The 14489-nt window shown below is 38.8% G+C and overlaps 1 protein-coding gene across 13 annotated transcripts in view; it reads left to right on the top strand.

Moving 5' to 3' along the window:
* DISC1 (DISC1 scaffold protein) overlaps nt 1-14489 on the top strand; it is a 190599-nt gene that overhangs the window by 60065 nt on the left and 116045 nt on the right. For all 13 annotated transcript variants that reach the window (XM_066178779.1, XM_066178781.1, XM_066178774.1 and 10 more), the window contains 2 exons: nt 71-200; nt 4114-4349. In XM_066178779.1, coding sequence (XP_066034876.1) covers nt 71-200; nt 4114-4349 — 366 coding nt within the window. The remainder of the gene's footprint in view (nt 1-70; nt 201-4113; nt 4350-14489) is intronic.

A 14489-nucleotide genomic window follows, 5' to 3' on the forward strand; every position in this document is an offset into this window, starting at 1 on the left:
CTGTTTAATCCTTTGAGACACTGAAACTCATGAAAACCACTAATTTTTAGCTTTTGTCGTTTTCTCAAAGGGTTAGACATGAAGAAAATGGTCTTTGTCATGAAAAAGAGCTCAGACTTCAGAGATCAACTTCCCAGGAGAGGACGCAGGTTTCGGCCACAAAACGAAACCAGCTTTTTCAAGAAAAGAAATGGTTACAGGTAACAGCACTGCGAAGTTGTGTGTAAGAACCAGTGCTGTGTGGGGAAAGCCTTGTAAGCTGTCACACAGAGTTAAATAAATTTATTGTAATAGCGACTTTGCTTCTGTGTAGTAATTAGAGCCTTGGCTGGAGTCCAGTCGATAATCTAAGTGATGATTGGAGATGGCAGCCACAGGAGTTGTGTTAATCTCATTACAGAAATGCAGAGCTGGAAGGTTTGGTGGCTTGTGTGCATGCTTAAACTTTCCTCATTATCTTTAAGCGTGCTCTTTGTTATAATTTGATGTTTTAATATTGCACTGATCTTCAGAAGTTTTTATTTGAAGACAAAAAGTTTTCATCCATTTTCTGGTTAGAATTTACTATAAATACATGATTTACCAGCTTTTGTTCCTGAAAGATGATTGATGCTTTTCATAAGGATGAAGGAATCATCACGGAGCAGCCAGCATTTGCTAACAATAGCTTTACAATGACACATGATGTCACAACGTGATAGTTTGGCAAATGGAATGCTTCAAGATGGCATTAGTCCAATTTTAAGTCTACAAGCATTTTAAGCAAAATTTAGCTCCTTTTCACCATCCTTCAAAAATCTCAATGTGCTGACTAGTTATGAGTCTTTTAAACCTTGCTGATCACACTCAGTGATGTGGCACCTTAGAGAGCTAGTAGACCTAGTTTTCCTTTTTTAATGTGGTCCTGTCTTGAAATCTTTTTTTGTGGTCTTTTCATTCTTTTGGTGCATCCAGAAGTGTAGTAATCTCTGCCTGTGTACACACATAAATTTATATGTATAAAAAACCCACAAAGAAATAGGAAAAAACATCATATGTGCTCATTGCAAAATTGTACTTAGGTGAATAAATGTCTTTTTTATCCTACTCATCACCTTTGTATTTTTTAGATTATTTCATCAACAAGAGGAGACATAGTGTAGTTCAGTATTATCAATATGTGGAAAATTTTCTTAATCTAGACATCCAAGAGGCACCTCAAGATATTGAACTGAAAACTGCTGTACTTAAGACTCCACAACAGCTAATTTTTACACTTGCTCAAGCTGAATCTTTATTCTTCTCTAGTTATACTAGGGAAAAATCAACCATACCATTATACATGTATGCTATTTATTAGCATTTTATCAAAATTACCAGGAGTTCAAGGTTCTGGGGAAGGCTGATCTGTGGCGATTGTTTGCACCCAGGAACCCCTAAAGATTTCTCCTGCCCAAAATCTTGCATGATCAGAAGTAATTTTTTTTCTTTTTTCGATTTTCCTCAGCCTGACTTTTCTCTACTTTTTCTTCTGCCCTCTCTCCTGTTGGTTCTGCATTAGTCTTCAGGGATTTGAAAACCTGTGGCAGTATCTATAATTTATGTATTAATGTTTCTACTGCAGTCTCTACTTCATGGAGACCATCAGTCCATAAGTGAAGCTGGAGGTATACAGTCAGCACTGATTAGCTGTTGTGTTGGAAATCCCAGTTTAAACTCAAATCTGCAAAGTGAAACTCCAGCTTATGTTTAGTGAGATGAATACCATCTGCTGCTCAATGCTGAGACTTTAGGCCCTTTTTATCTGTCCCTGGAGGCTGACCAAGAGCACGCTTCTTTGCATTTCTGGAAAAGAATGTGGGAGAATTCCAGTTTGCTGGTTAAAATTTCTTAGCTCTCAAGAATGCCTGTGAACTATTCTTGAGCAGAGCAGCTTTCTTTCTGGGAATGCAGATTGTGTGCTTCTGGTATCTATTTATGTTGTACATTTCAATCCTAAAAGTGTGATTATAAAACCAGATTCTGTTCATCCTCCTTTCTGTTCCCGTGTAGGTTGCTTATTGCAGTGATTGCAATTACTACATTTTCACAGATTATGGAGGTCTCTATATTAAGTAGGGCCTATTAAGATTTTGGCAGTATTCCCAAGCCAGTAACACAGAGACAGAATTGTCCTTTGTGCACACTAAAAGCCTAATTTGAGACTGAAAGAAACAAAACTGATGTTTTTGGTCTGCTGACCTTTCTGTCCTTGACAAATGCCTGTGGGTTGAAACATGGGCCACACCATTCTCTTCTTGCTATATCTAAAACCAAAGAAGGAGGAAAATAATTAAAGAACCTAGTGTGCAGGACTATTTTAAGTTGAAATTTTGGAGCTAGTCAACCTTTGAATATGCAAGGACCATTTATTCTTGTTCTAAGTGGTACTTGAGTAGCTAGTTACAGTGCAGCAAACCCGAAAGTATGTTTGTTAACAAAGTTAGTGAACTAAGCTTCATGTAAATTGCATTGAAAACATCGAAATAATGTTAGGGTTATGAAATGAAGCTCTAAAAAACGCAAAGAAATGGCAAAGTCTGTTATCTATGCCTACTGCATATGTTTTATAAGAGTCTGTAATATTGAAGTACGGCTTTTTTTTCCCCCCTAGATCTCTACCTCGTACATAGTTGAAGTGTCTGTTCAGATATTCAGAATACTATTTTATCTTCATTACTCAGTATTTGACCCCAGAACCCTTTTACTGTGTGCCACTCAAACCTTCTTTTGAATACAAATTTATTAATTTGTGAGTGGGCTGTTTTTACAGCATTAATCAACATGGCATCTTAGTGATTCAAACCCACTTAATTTTGTCTCTGTAACTCCATTTTGGGTGTTAGTGCCATTTGCTCAGATGCAGAATGGGGAAGTGAATTGCCATAAAATGCCATATGGTTGTTTCTAACATCAGTTTTTTAACGCCTAGTTATTTGCTTATTAAAGGTTTGGTTTTGGGTTTCTGGCTTTTGTTTGTTTGTTTGTTTGACTGAATGTGAGTTTGAAATTGAGCTTTGATTTCTGTTGAGAGTCTATAGATAGCATGTCAGAGATCTCTTGCCGGTTGTATAGAAAACGGTGAACAGACGGTCTGTGGCCATGTGTGGAGATAATAGTTTATCACTCTCTACCTGAAAGGAGGTTGTAGCCAGGTTGGACTCTTCTGCCAGGTAGCAAGTGACAGGACAAGAGGAAATGGCCTCAAGCTGTACCAGGGGAGACTAAGATTGGACATGAGGAAGAATTTCTTCACTGAAGGGGTGGTCAGGCTTTGGAGCAGGCTGCCCAGGGATGTGGTAGAGTCACCATCCCTGGAGATGGTCAAGAAATGACTTGACATAGCACTGAATGCTGTGGTTTAGTTGACAGGGTGTTGTTCAGTCAAAGGTTGGACACAATGATCCTGGAGCTCTTTTCCAGCATTAACGAGTCTACAATTCTATGATTCTAAAAACTGTAGTTTGCTCTTTCAAGAAACATGAATATCATAGTGCACAAAATTTGAACTTCTAAAAAAATGAGTGCAACTGAGGTTGAAGTTCTGTGCAGTTTTAAGTCAAGGGAAGGATTTTGTGCTTTTAGTTAAAATGAAATATTAATTATCAGAAGGGCTGGTTAGATTGTCAGTGATTCTCTGCTTGCATCCTGTGTTTCATATCAGATTGGAACCATTAGACAAACCATTGCAGGGGTATTCTGCAGGATAGATGTTTGATGAGTTTAGCTGCCAGTCTGTAGAACAAGATTCTGTTGCCATGGGTGATCTGACATTTGTTTTTTTGGTGGAAGTTTTTAGCTTGTGAGCTTGGGAAATACCTATGTATTTTAAAAGAATGAGGGCTGACAGTAGGTGTTGGAAGAGGGCCATGAAGTGTGGTGTTGAAATGGAGGTGTGGCGAATTTCAGACTGCTGAAAGCACTTCACTTTCTGAATACAACTGTCGTAGGAATTTTTGTGTGTCAGCAAGAGGATGTCTCATTTAATGTTTGCTAAATTGGACAAATTTAATTTATGCTACTTCTGACACTTTTACTGTGTTTTCTTGGGGGCAGATTGGGTTCATAGTAAACTTTGGTTTCTGTTCTATGCAGAAAGAAATTGAAGATCTCCGAACAAGACTGGCCATATTAGAAGGAAAAGATCAACAGCTGAGAAGAGAAATTGAAGAACAAGATAGGCTTATTCAGTCACAGGACTCTGAACTGGCTGCTTTACTCGGCTGCATTTCTTTAAGAGAGCTACAGGAAATAAGCAAGGCTGTGGATGACACTTTAGCATCCTCCTTTCGAATTCCATTCAGTTTAGATCTTCCAGGAGCAATAAAGAGGTATTTAAATTTCAATTTAGATGTAGAGTCTTGTATGTTCTGCCGAATTGGCTGTCAGTTGTTTTCTTCATCATTGTGCCAGCTAATTATCTGGATTTAGACACTTTAAAACTTTCTAAGAAGAGATGTTTGAGTTCTAATATTCATGTACTTTCTCAGAAGAGTTTGTAGTTATTTGAATGTGTTGCACTTAATATTTTCTTATGGTGAAGACCCACCTACAGAAAGCATATGTGTCCATCAACTGTTAATTCCTATCATCAGCTTACTATTTCTTGTTAAGTGGTGGAATTTTTTCCCCAGTTTGGTAATGTAGTAATTGGAACATATTTCTCACAGCCTCAAAGTGTGTACTAGGCACCATTCAAATAAATAATAGAGATGCTTCTTGCTTCCATGAACTTGTAATTAGAATAAAATCCAATGTGATGAGGAGTGCTAGACTCAGACTGTGGACTTGAGGCAGTGGGGAAGAGGATGCAGCATGAATAATTTTGGGACACTCACAGTTAAATGAACAGTAGATGGATCCTTTAAATGGAAAAGTAGCTACTCTTGGCAGTATTTTGGAAATAACCTCATCTTTATTTAAAAAAGCAGTTGAAGTACTGAAACTGTACTGGGCATTGGTGATGGGACTTTGAAAGTGGTACTGCTGCTGTGTCACCGAGAGAAAATAAAATTCCTGTTTATCCTAATGTACTTTTCTTCCAGATAAGCAATAACTATGTTGCTTGCAATTTTTTTTCCTCCCATCATGTTTATTGGATTTAGTTTGGTTGTATTAACATTCATGAGAAATTGCTGCTCATGTGTGCTAATTTATACAGGTTTTTTTTAAGTCAGCAGAACATTTTATAGAGGACATATTCTTCTCTTTTGACATGTGTTTAAAATTTTAAATTAGGTTATGGAAAGAAGTTTTTTGCATTAAGTTTAGCTTGTTTTAATAGTATCTTATACCTGTGTTTCTGAGGCTGAGGAATAAAAGATCTTAAGCAGTCCGTCTGAGAAACTGATTTGAATTTTCTTAGTTTTGGATTTGCTTATGAAAGAATATTCATCTTATTTTTTACTCTCATTGCTGCTGTAATATTTGGGTTGCACTTACCTCATTGGGAAATGATTTTAAAGTGAGCTAACTATTATGGGTTCAGGAGGAATTTTCCCTGAGTTGTTTGCTTACTAGCACCATGAATAGCACAATCACGTGAGAGGAAACAGGCATTCATTATTCAAAGTGAGTTCCTAACTGGAATGAAAATCTTAAAATAATTTCTTTCTGTTCATTTTTAAAAGATGCAATGAATGAAACTTCTGTGGGATTTCTTTTTTGTTGGTTGACTTTGTTGTCACCAGTGCTCGGGTGCTCCTGCTTCATTCCCATAGCTGGAGTTCTGCTGTTGGGACTCTGGTGGGTTGGCCTTGGCTGCACACCAGGTGCTCACAAGGCCACTCTGTCACTCCCTGGTCTCAGCTGGCCTGGGGAGAGAAAATAAGATGGAAAACAATGCATAGGTTGAGATAAGGCAGTTTACTAATGCAAAACCAAAATGATGCATGCATGCAAACGAAGGTTTTGTTCTCTACTTTGCTTCCTCACGTGATGTCCAGACACTTCCCTGGAAGCAGGGCTTCAGCACATGTAGCACTTGCTCTGGAAGACAAACGTTGTAAATAATGACTGCTCCTGCTTCCTTCTCCTTTTGTTAGCTTTTATATCAGCAGACATCCCAAACATCCTATAGTATCCCTTTGGTCAGTGGAGTCAGACGTCCTGGGTATGTCCCTTCCCAAGATTTTGCCTACCCCCAGCCTACTGCTGGTGTGGGAGTGTGGAATGTTGGTGCTGATGCTGTGGCAGCGCACACTGGTGTGTTGTCAACACCTTTCCAGGCACCAATGCAAAGCACAGCACTATGGGGAAAGTTAGCTCCATCTCAGCTAAACCAAATACAGGACACATAAATGCAGTTGTTTAACAGTGAGAGTTTGTTCAGATTAACTGTGAGCTTAATTGATGGGTGGCTTCCTTTTTAATCTGTGCAGTCTGTCATACCTCAGGTGCAGAGATGTTATGTCTGAATCCAGGCCTGTTCTCCTCCTGTGAGATGAGAAAGCGTCATGCACGTAGTAAGACATTTGGCGCAGCTATAATTCCTCTGTGCCTATGGGCATCACCTAGATTGTCATACAGCTAAACAATAGTTTAGGAGATTGCCTTCTTTAAACTTCTGCTCAAAGCAGGGCTACAATTTCTAAGTGAGATCAGATTGCTCAGAGCCCCATCTCTGAGTTCTGTACGTCTTCAAAGAGGGAGATCTTGTAGCCTTGCTAGGCATCCTGCATTTCACCACCCTTGCTGTAAACTCTTCCTCCTTTGTCTTTTCAGAATTTCTGTGGTTGCAGCTTGCATTGGCTTATTCTAAATCAGTACTTCTTGTGGAAGAAATATTGTTTATTAGGTAACAGGTTTAAATACTTGAGTGATGCTAGTTCAACGCATTAGTTTTAAATTCCAAAGTCTTGACATAGTTAATCTGAAAGAGATTTTTCTGGAAATGTACATTTTATTTTATGAATAGTTGCAGAGGGGAAAAAAGTTTTCCAAATTTAGAGCTATCTGTGTGAGAAATAAAGCTATTACTCGTGCACATGTACCAGAGATCAGTGATAATGTAGAAAGTTCAATATTGATGGGCAGTAAATTGCAATCTCCTCAGTGCTGGGCTGCAAGATACTCTGTATTTATTCTAGCAACATTGTGTTTGTCAGTAAAGTGCTGATATAATGTGCTTTTGTATGATTATTTGTTGGCTACGTGAATTGCATTCAGCACTGGAGTAACAAAGGCAGGGTTAGTGTGAAGCATCTCTTAAGACAATCTGTGCTGTAATGAATTGTATTTGGTGGCTTGCAGGTCACTAAAAGATAAAAAATTATTCAATATATTGAAGCAAACTTCCAAGAACATGAGAGAACATATTAAACAAAGAATACTTGCCCAAATACTTGCCCTTCTGTGTGAAGGAGGGAAAGAGCAAGTAAAATATAACACTGGAATGAGCATTGGCCCTAAGCCTATTTTTCTTGTCGAGTGTTGTTATTTTTTTCAGGAGTGTTCTTTGTTTTGTCTTGTTTATCTTTGGTATGTGGTGAACTTTTTAAATACAAAGGGCCTTTGTCAATACCTAAAGCATGCTTTGAGTTTGAAGAATTAAGAAATGTTAGGCACCTTACCCTGGGACCTTACTTGAGGGGTGTTGAAAAACACGGTTAAAACCTGCTGGTTAATGGGCGAAGAAATATGTTTTGACAGGGATTTTTCACTGAGGTTGAGACTGCAGAATGTGGTCGTTTTGCTCATCCAGACAGGCTTAATTGCTCTTGGTAAGCTAAAGGGTATAATCATTATTTTAAAATGGGGAAATTGCAGGGCAAAAGCTCAGTTTACTTGTATGGGGTTGCGTGGAGATGTGTTAAAAAGGTGGGAGCAGCTGGTGTTGTGCACACAGTGACATATGCCAGTGTTTTAACTGAAGATAACACACTGAAATCAGAGGAAAATGGGTCTGTTTCAGTGTCAAGTACTTTCTTCTGGAGATTGTAAAAGGTATCCAAATATATCATTTTCATATTTGCTACTGGACACCATTTCAGAAATTCTTGTTTTTAACTAGTGTAATTTGAGTTTTCTTATTATAAAATAAGACCCTAATTATAAAATAAGACCATTATTTGACCTATTCACTTCAGTATCTGTTAGTTCCTTTATTTGTTTCTTTCTATTTCACAATACAAACTGGGGAAATCTGTTTTACTTAAGTTCATATTTAGTTTCATTTAGCAGTTTCTTTGTTTTATCCATATCTGCAGGTGCATGTGTCCTTACAGCATGTCATTCTTAAAAGAAATTGCACAGCTCCATCTGGGCTATTGTCTGGACACGGATTGCTGGTTGAAAGAAATTCAATTGTATACCTTTCAAAATATTTGAATCCTCCACCTCTTCATCATATGGAACAATTTTTGATTAGTAGGAGTTTGTTCTATGGTGGGTTTGTGGGATCACTGGAGGATAAGGAAATTCTCTGTTGTGTGTATTAGTTATTAGAGGGGTGACCAATGATGCAAGGAACTGGACTTGAAGATTTATGCAGCCAGTTCAGTCTGCTTTTGTGATGCCTGGAGTTCATTTGGGAAAGATCAATTCAAAATTATATACAAGTACTCAGGGGGATGTAAATCTTATTTGTTGGAATATACTCAAAGTATTCAGCAACTTCAGTTAAGGGCAAAGCCTGATAGAGGCAAAAGAGGTGGGCTTTTTTGGAGAGCTGGTTTACTTGAGAAAATTTGTAAAAATGACTTCAACATAGTTTTGCAATATAACTTAGGAAAGTAGGATTTAGAATGGGCTGTCTCATTAGGAGAGGCTTCTTACTGCTGTTCAGGGCTCCACTGGAAATCGTTCTTATTCTTGGTAACTAGGTAGAGAGGGCTCACAATCTGGCTGTACTCTGGAATGTGCATTCTCCAAAAACCTATGGCACCTAGGAAAGCTTGTGTTTCCTTCTTGCTGGTCGGTGGAGACATTGCTGTGATCTTGTTGATGACCTCAGTGGGAATCTGCCACTGTCCATCCTGTCACTTTACTCCCAGGAACTGGATCTCTCGAGCAGGTCCTTTGACTTTGCTCTTCTTGATGGCGAAACCGGCTTCCAGGAGAATCTGGATGATCTTCTTTCCTTTCTCAAACACTTCAGCTGCAGTCTTCCCCCACACAATGATGTCATCGAGGTACTGTAGATGTTCTAGAGCCTCACCTTTTACCAGTGCAGCCTGGATAGGTCATGGCAGATGGTGGGGCTGTGTTTCCACCCCTGGGGCAGTCGGTTCCAGGTGTACTGCACGCCCCTCCAGGCGAGAGAAAACTGAGGCCTGCATTCTGCAGCCAGAGGAATGGACAAAAACACATTGGCAATGTCAATAGTGACATACCATCTTGCTGTCTTGGACTCCAGCTTGTGCTGGAACTCCACCATGTCTGGCACAGCAGCGCTCAGCAGTGAAGTCACTTCATTCAAGCCATTTCAGTCGATGATTCAGTCAATGTTTTATGATTTAAGGACAATGCACAGGTCACTTTGTGTATTTGCCTTACTGCTTTGATGTAGGGCCCTTTCATGCTACTCTGACTTTGTATTTTTTTACAGGTTAATACAGAATTTTAAAACTGTTCTCTGTGGTAGGAAACATGTCTTTGGCTATGCTATATGCCATGAACCAAAATGTTTTTTCAGGGTTCTTAAAATACAGCTGCTATAACTGCTGCTGTTATAGCTAGATATCATGAAGAGGGTATGGTGCCAAATTTTTTTTAAATTGTAGCTCTTTTGTTTAATCATCCATTGATCCAATTTATCCTGTGCACTACAGCTTCACAAAACCTGCAGCAGTGGGCTTGCAGCTAGGTGCAGAACTATAGAGGATGTTCCCTGGCACGTGAGGGGGACTCTGCCCTGGAAAGAGCCCTTGGAGGGACAGCCAGCTTCCTCTGCTGCAAGGGGATTTTGTAGGGAATTTCCCAATTTCTTATCAAATGTCATAATCCATCTTGAGCCTTGATAATAAGGCTAGTCAATATTATCAGCTAGTTCTGTACCTGGATTTGTCTTTGACAAGGCCATCATCTTGGCTTTCTCAAAGTATTTGGCTACATTCTTTTGTGAGAGGCTAAGACCAATCATAGGTGAAAGAAGAGATCTACCTCATCTTTTGTGAGCTGACTGCTTAGGAGGCTCGTCTTTCTTGAAGATAGTTGTTTTCCTCTCCATTTTGTCTCCTTGGGATTAATTTAATTCCTTTGTTCTTTGCCTAGGATAGAAGGGTATAGTTAATGGGCACATGGCTTTGTTTCCTTTCTTGTGGCAGCAAATCTAGGAGGAACTACGTATTGAAAGCCTGGCATGCCATAAAATGTCTGTACTTTGGCACATGAAGTGAATTTGCTTTCTGTGAAGGTGAAAACATGGCTCAGAAGTTGCTAATGATTCAGATCCCACTGGAGGAGGAGTGGGGACCCTCGCTGGAGGGTGGAAAAAGAGTTTCTGCAAAGTCTACTCCCACACTGTAGGCACTGGCCTTCCTTGGGAAGAACATGGGGGATTAAAAACAGAGCAGGGAAAGGAATGAGCCAGTCTTCCAACTTGGAGGACTGAGCCATTGCTGGCAACCTGAATTATTTTCGAGCAATCTTAAAGGCAGCTTTTTGTCCTTCCAAGCAGCGTTATAGAAGGGAAAAGTCACAGCAGAAGGATAAGTAACACTTGCTTGAGTATCCATGTGTATGGTGTAATGAGGAATCTGGTTTCCCCTGCTGAGCATCTGGTTCCCCCTGCTTGCTTGAACAGCATCCAGTGGGACGTAGCAGCCTATAAAGCCCAGGCCGTGTATGTGCTGATTCCTCTGGGTATGTGCGCAATGAGATTTACTTCTCTTTAGGGAAAAATGACCAGCTGTCTCAATCAATGTGTGATACTGAATTAGTTTGTATATAATGAAGAGAAACAGCTCGAAACAATATCCAGGGACAGACCCTTTCAGTCAGTGAAGTAAAATGGATGTTATTCTTAGGAGAATAATTGCAGCTGCTGTGGGCAAGCTCTAGTTTTTGTGCACTCTAGACAGATGTAGCAGAAGAATGGGGATCTATTGATACATCAGAAAATCTGGGGAAAGTATTAGTTAGGATGTGATGAAGTGCTCCTGCAGATAGCTGTTTGATTGTGCCTTTGTTCTCAGTCTGATGCTCCTGCTCCCAATAGCAGCTGAAGCAACAACTGCTTCAACAGCCCCGCAGCATCAGCTGGCAGAAGAGTGGTGGGAAATCCAGCACCATATGAATGGTTTGGTTGGTTGAAACAGCCATCTGGTTTGGCTGTCTGAATGGTGATTTATAGGACCAGAAGATTTCTCAATACATTACAATGAAAATTGAGCTTGTTGTGATGATTAAAGATGCCAGCAGCATCTTCAGGTGTCTGTGAACTGATTGTTTCCGTTGGAGGGATTTTATGTAAAAACCCCAGAACCATACTGAGATTCTTCCTCTGTCCTTCTACTGCAGGCATTTCAAAAACCTCTTTATTAATCATTCTTATAAAAATTGTGAAGTGTCATCCAATGCCCTGATTTTTCTTCAGTTCTCCTAACTGGGGCTAGTGTCTGGCAGCACTCAGCAAGTGAGAGTTGACTCAGTTTAGAGTTTTTATGTATGCAAGAGCTGGGCAGGATGATGAGTTTTTAAAGTACACCTCCTATAGGTGTAAGTCTTTGAGAGTTGACAATGAGCAACCCATGAGTCAGTGAGATACTGTTGGTAAGCTGAGGTTATATAAACCTTGGGAAAGTGTATTTCCAGTTCTGACTCTTGAAAAATTCTGAGTGGGGAAGCACAGGTATTGAAGCAATCCTTGCTGTATAGCAGCAGTGAAGAAATAGTGCTCTGCAAATGGTATCTTGAAGAAGAGCAAATTGCTGGAGAAAAACCAGCTCTCTGATCACTCAGAGGTAGGTGCATAATTTTTGGTTTTCTTTCATATTCCTTTGAGAACTTTGTAGATGTGCAGAAGGTGGGATGCTCCTGTGCCTTAAAGTACATCTCTTGAGAGTTGTTGTCTCAGGTCAGATTAATTTATGAGGCTGGAAGTTTTCCAAGGGGAGACTTTGCATTTTACTTTGATTCAGGTGACTAGTTCTTGCAGATGCCAGAAATTTCATTTTCATTATGAGTTAAACACAGCTTTTCTCTCCTTGTATTTAATGTCCAAGTCCTGGCCTCAAGAACACTCTCAGGTTTAGATAGAGAAACTGGATTTTCACCATTTCAGCTCAGCAGAAATATTGTATTTTTATAATTTTTTTTAACTAGCTCCCCCATCATATAGAAGTTTTCTGTGGGCTGCATTATCGAAGAAAAAATCAGTTTGTTTGGATAACCCTGACTTAGGTTTAAAGGGCAGTTTTACTTCCCATTACAAAGGTATGCTGCAGTGAAAATATCATTGTTTTAAGTCCCATGGATCATTGCACAAAGATGAAAAGGAACTTACGTGCTTGGCTGAAAAATTGCTTTCTCAGTATGATGATACTCAGATGTGTAGCCCAGACAGGCTTATGAAACGATCACATAGAATTAGTATCTTGTTATCCCATATCTTTCTTGATTAGATAGAATCAAACATTGTGATAGAGAGCTTCAAAGGAAAACGAAAATTGGTGGTTTACCTTAGTGCATTTAATGCATTTCTAGCCCTGAATGTCCTTAATTGAGCAGAAGTGTATGGCCAGCACTGCCCTGTAAGCCTTGTCCTGGTAAAAATCTGCCCATGCTATTTGTAAATAATAATCTGTTGGTTTTCCTCAAGAAAAGTTTCATAACAAGGATGTTTTCTCATTGTTGTTTTTTTTTTCTTTAGTCCTAGTTGTGTGTGTCTAGCTTAAAGATGCCTCTTGTTAAATATAGTTTTGTTCAAAGCTTTTTTTTTATGATTTGTTTTCAAAACCTTCTGAGATATACCCATTGAGGGAACTATAAAAATACAAGGAAGTTATTGATTGATTTGATTTGATATTGTGGATTTCTTCCCTAAAGGCATAGTGGAGTCTGTACACTGAAGATTTTTGGTGGATTTTTGCCTTGATGTAGACTGTAACAGAACGTTCCCCAAGTAGCACTTCTGGGGTTGGTTTTTTTTTTTTTTTTTTTTTTTTTTTTTTTTTTTTTTCCAAGGAACTGGACAAAAGCTTTTCTTGAAGGTCAGCTTTTGTTTGTTGTTAAAAGCAAGATTACAAGTGTAGGGCTTGGTTTGTATATTTTCATCTTCTAAGAGAGTATAGCTTCTTGTGACTTCAGAATCAGAGGAAGAATCATGTTAGAAGACATAAAGCGGTGAAAGCCATGCTCTCTGCAGGTTGTGATCATGAGAATGAGGTTATTCTTTGCAGGCAGTCTCATTACTCTGGGCCAAAATCAAACTGTAAACTGTTTAAATTTGTTGATTTTATCTAGAAAGGAATACATATTCATATGAATTGAGGGTTCAGCCCATCATGCTTTCTGCATGCAATCTGAGTGTGGGCTTCTAGGCTGTTGTTCTTGAATTAGAAATTCAAATATGGGTAATTTTAAATTGCTCTGATTTGTGCTTAGTTTTAAAGAAATTAAAGTGCTTTTTGCTTAAGCACTGTATTGTGGTGTGAAGATTGGGAGTGTAATGACAAGATCTATAATAATTTTTTTAGGTGACAATAATGTAAAGAATACTTGCTGTTAAAGGACTTTTAACTTGTCTTTCAGTATCTTCAGGCAGGGATCAGAGATGGCAGCTTAATTTCTCTATGAAAAATAAGAATTTTTCGTACAGGATTTATTTGTTTTATACTGATACCCTGTGTGTGGTATGTTCTGTTGTGTGGATATAGAAACTAAATTCTTACTGTACTTTTTTTTGCTGTATAAAATTTTTATTATTAATACAGGAACTGTTTCTGTTTAAGCAGTGTGTATATTTATATATATTGAATGTGGAGAACAGCATGAATTGCCTTTTGCCCATTTGCATTCTTTGAATTTTTTGTTAGGAAGCAAAACATAAATACATAATAGCTTGGTATGCAAAGGGAAGTATACTAGCATAGTGGAAGGAAAGATATTCAGAAACATGCCTTCCTTTAGGAGAAAGCCATTCTTCCCAGTATTGTGTTAGTTAGCCTTCCTTTGAACAAAGCCACTTCCATGGTATATGTAATTCCTGCATGCAAATTAAAACTTCTCAGAAGATTCTTTTAAAGGCATTTTAAACATTATCTGTTACATTGTGACTATTAGTGTCCTCTGTGGTTATGTGGGAAGCTGTGATAGAGTGAGGGATGTGTGAACCAGACCACTGCATTCTGATTCTTCTCTCTGTCCCCTATTGCACTGAAATGTCTTCCTTTATTTTGCCTGCACACCATTCCCAATTATGAACATCATCATCTCAGCAGATTCCAACTGTGTTATTACAATTAAAAATACTTAGTAGCTATTTTTAATATCAGTAGAATGAGGTACTTAAAGGGCACTGCCTGAAGTGT

This window comes from Chamaea fasciata, unplaced genomic scaffold (assembly GCF_029207755.1).
Source record: "Chamaea fasciata isolate MVZ Bird 193981 ecotype frontalis unplaced genomic scaffold, bChaFas1.0.hap1 SCAF_3, whole genome shotgun sequence".
Lineage (NCBI taxonomy): Eukaryota > Metazoa > Chordata > Aves > Passeriformes > Sylviidae > Chamaea > Chamaea fasciata.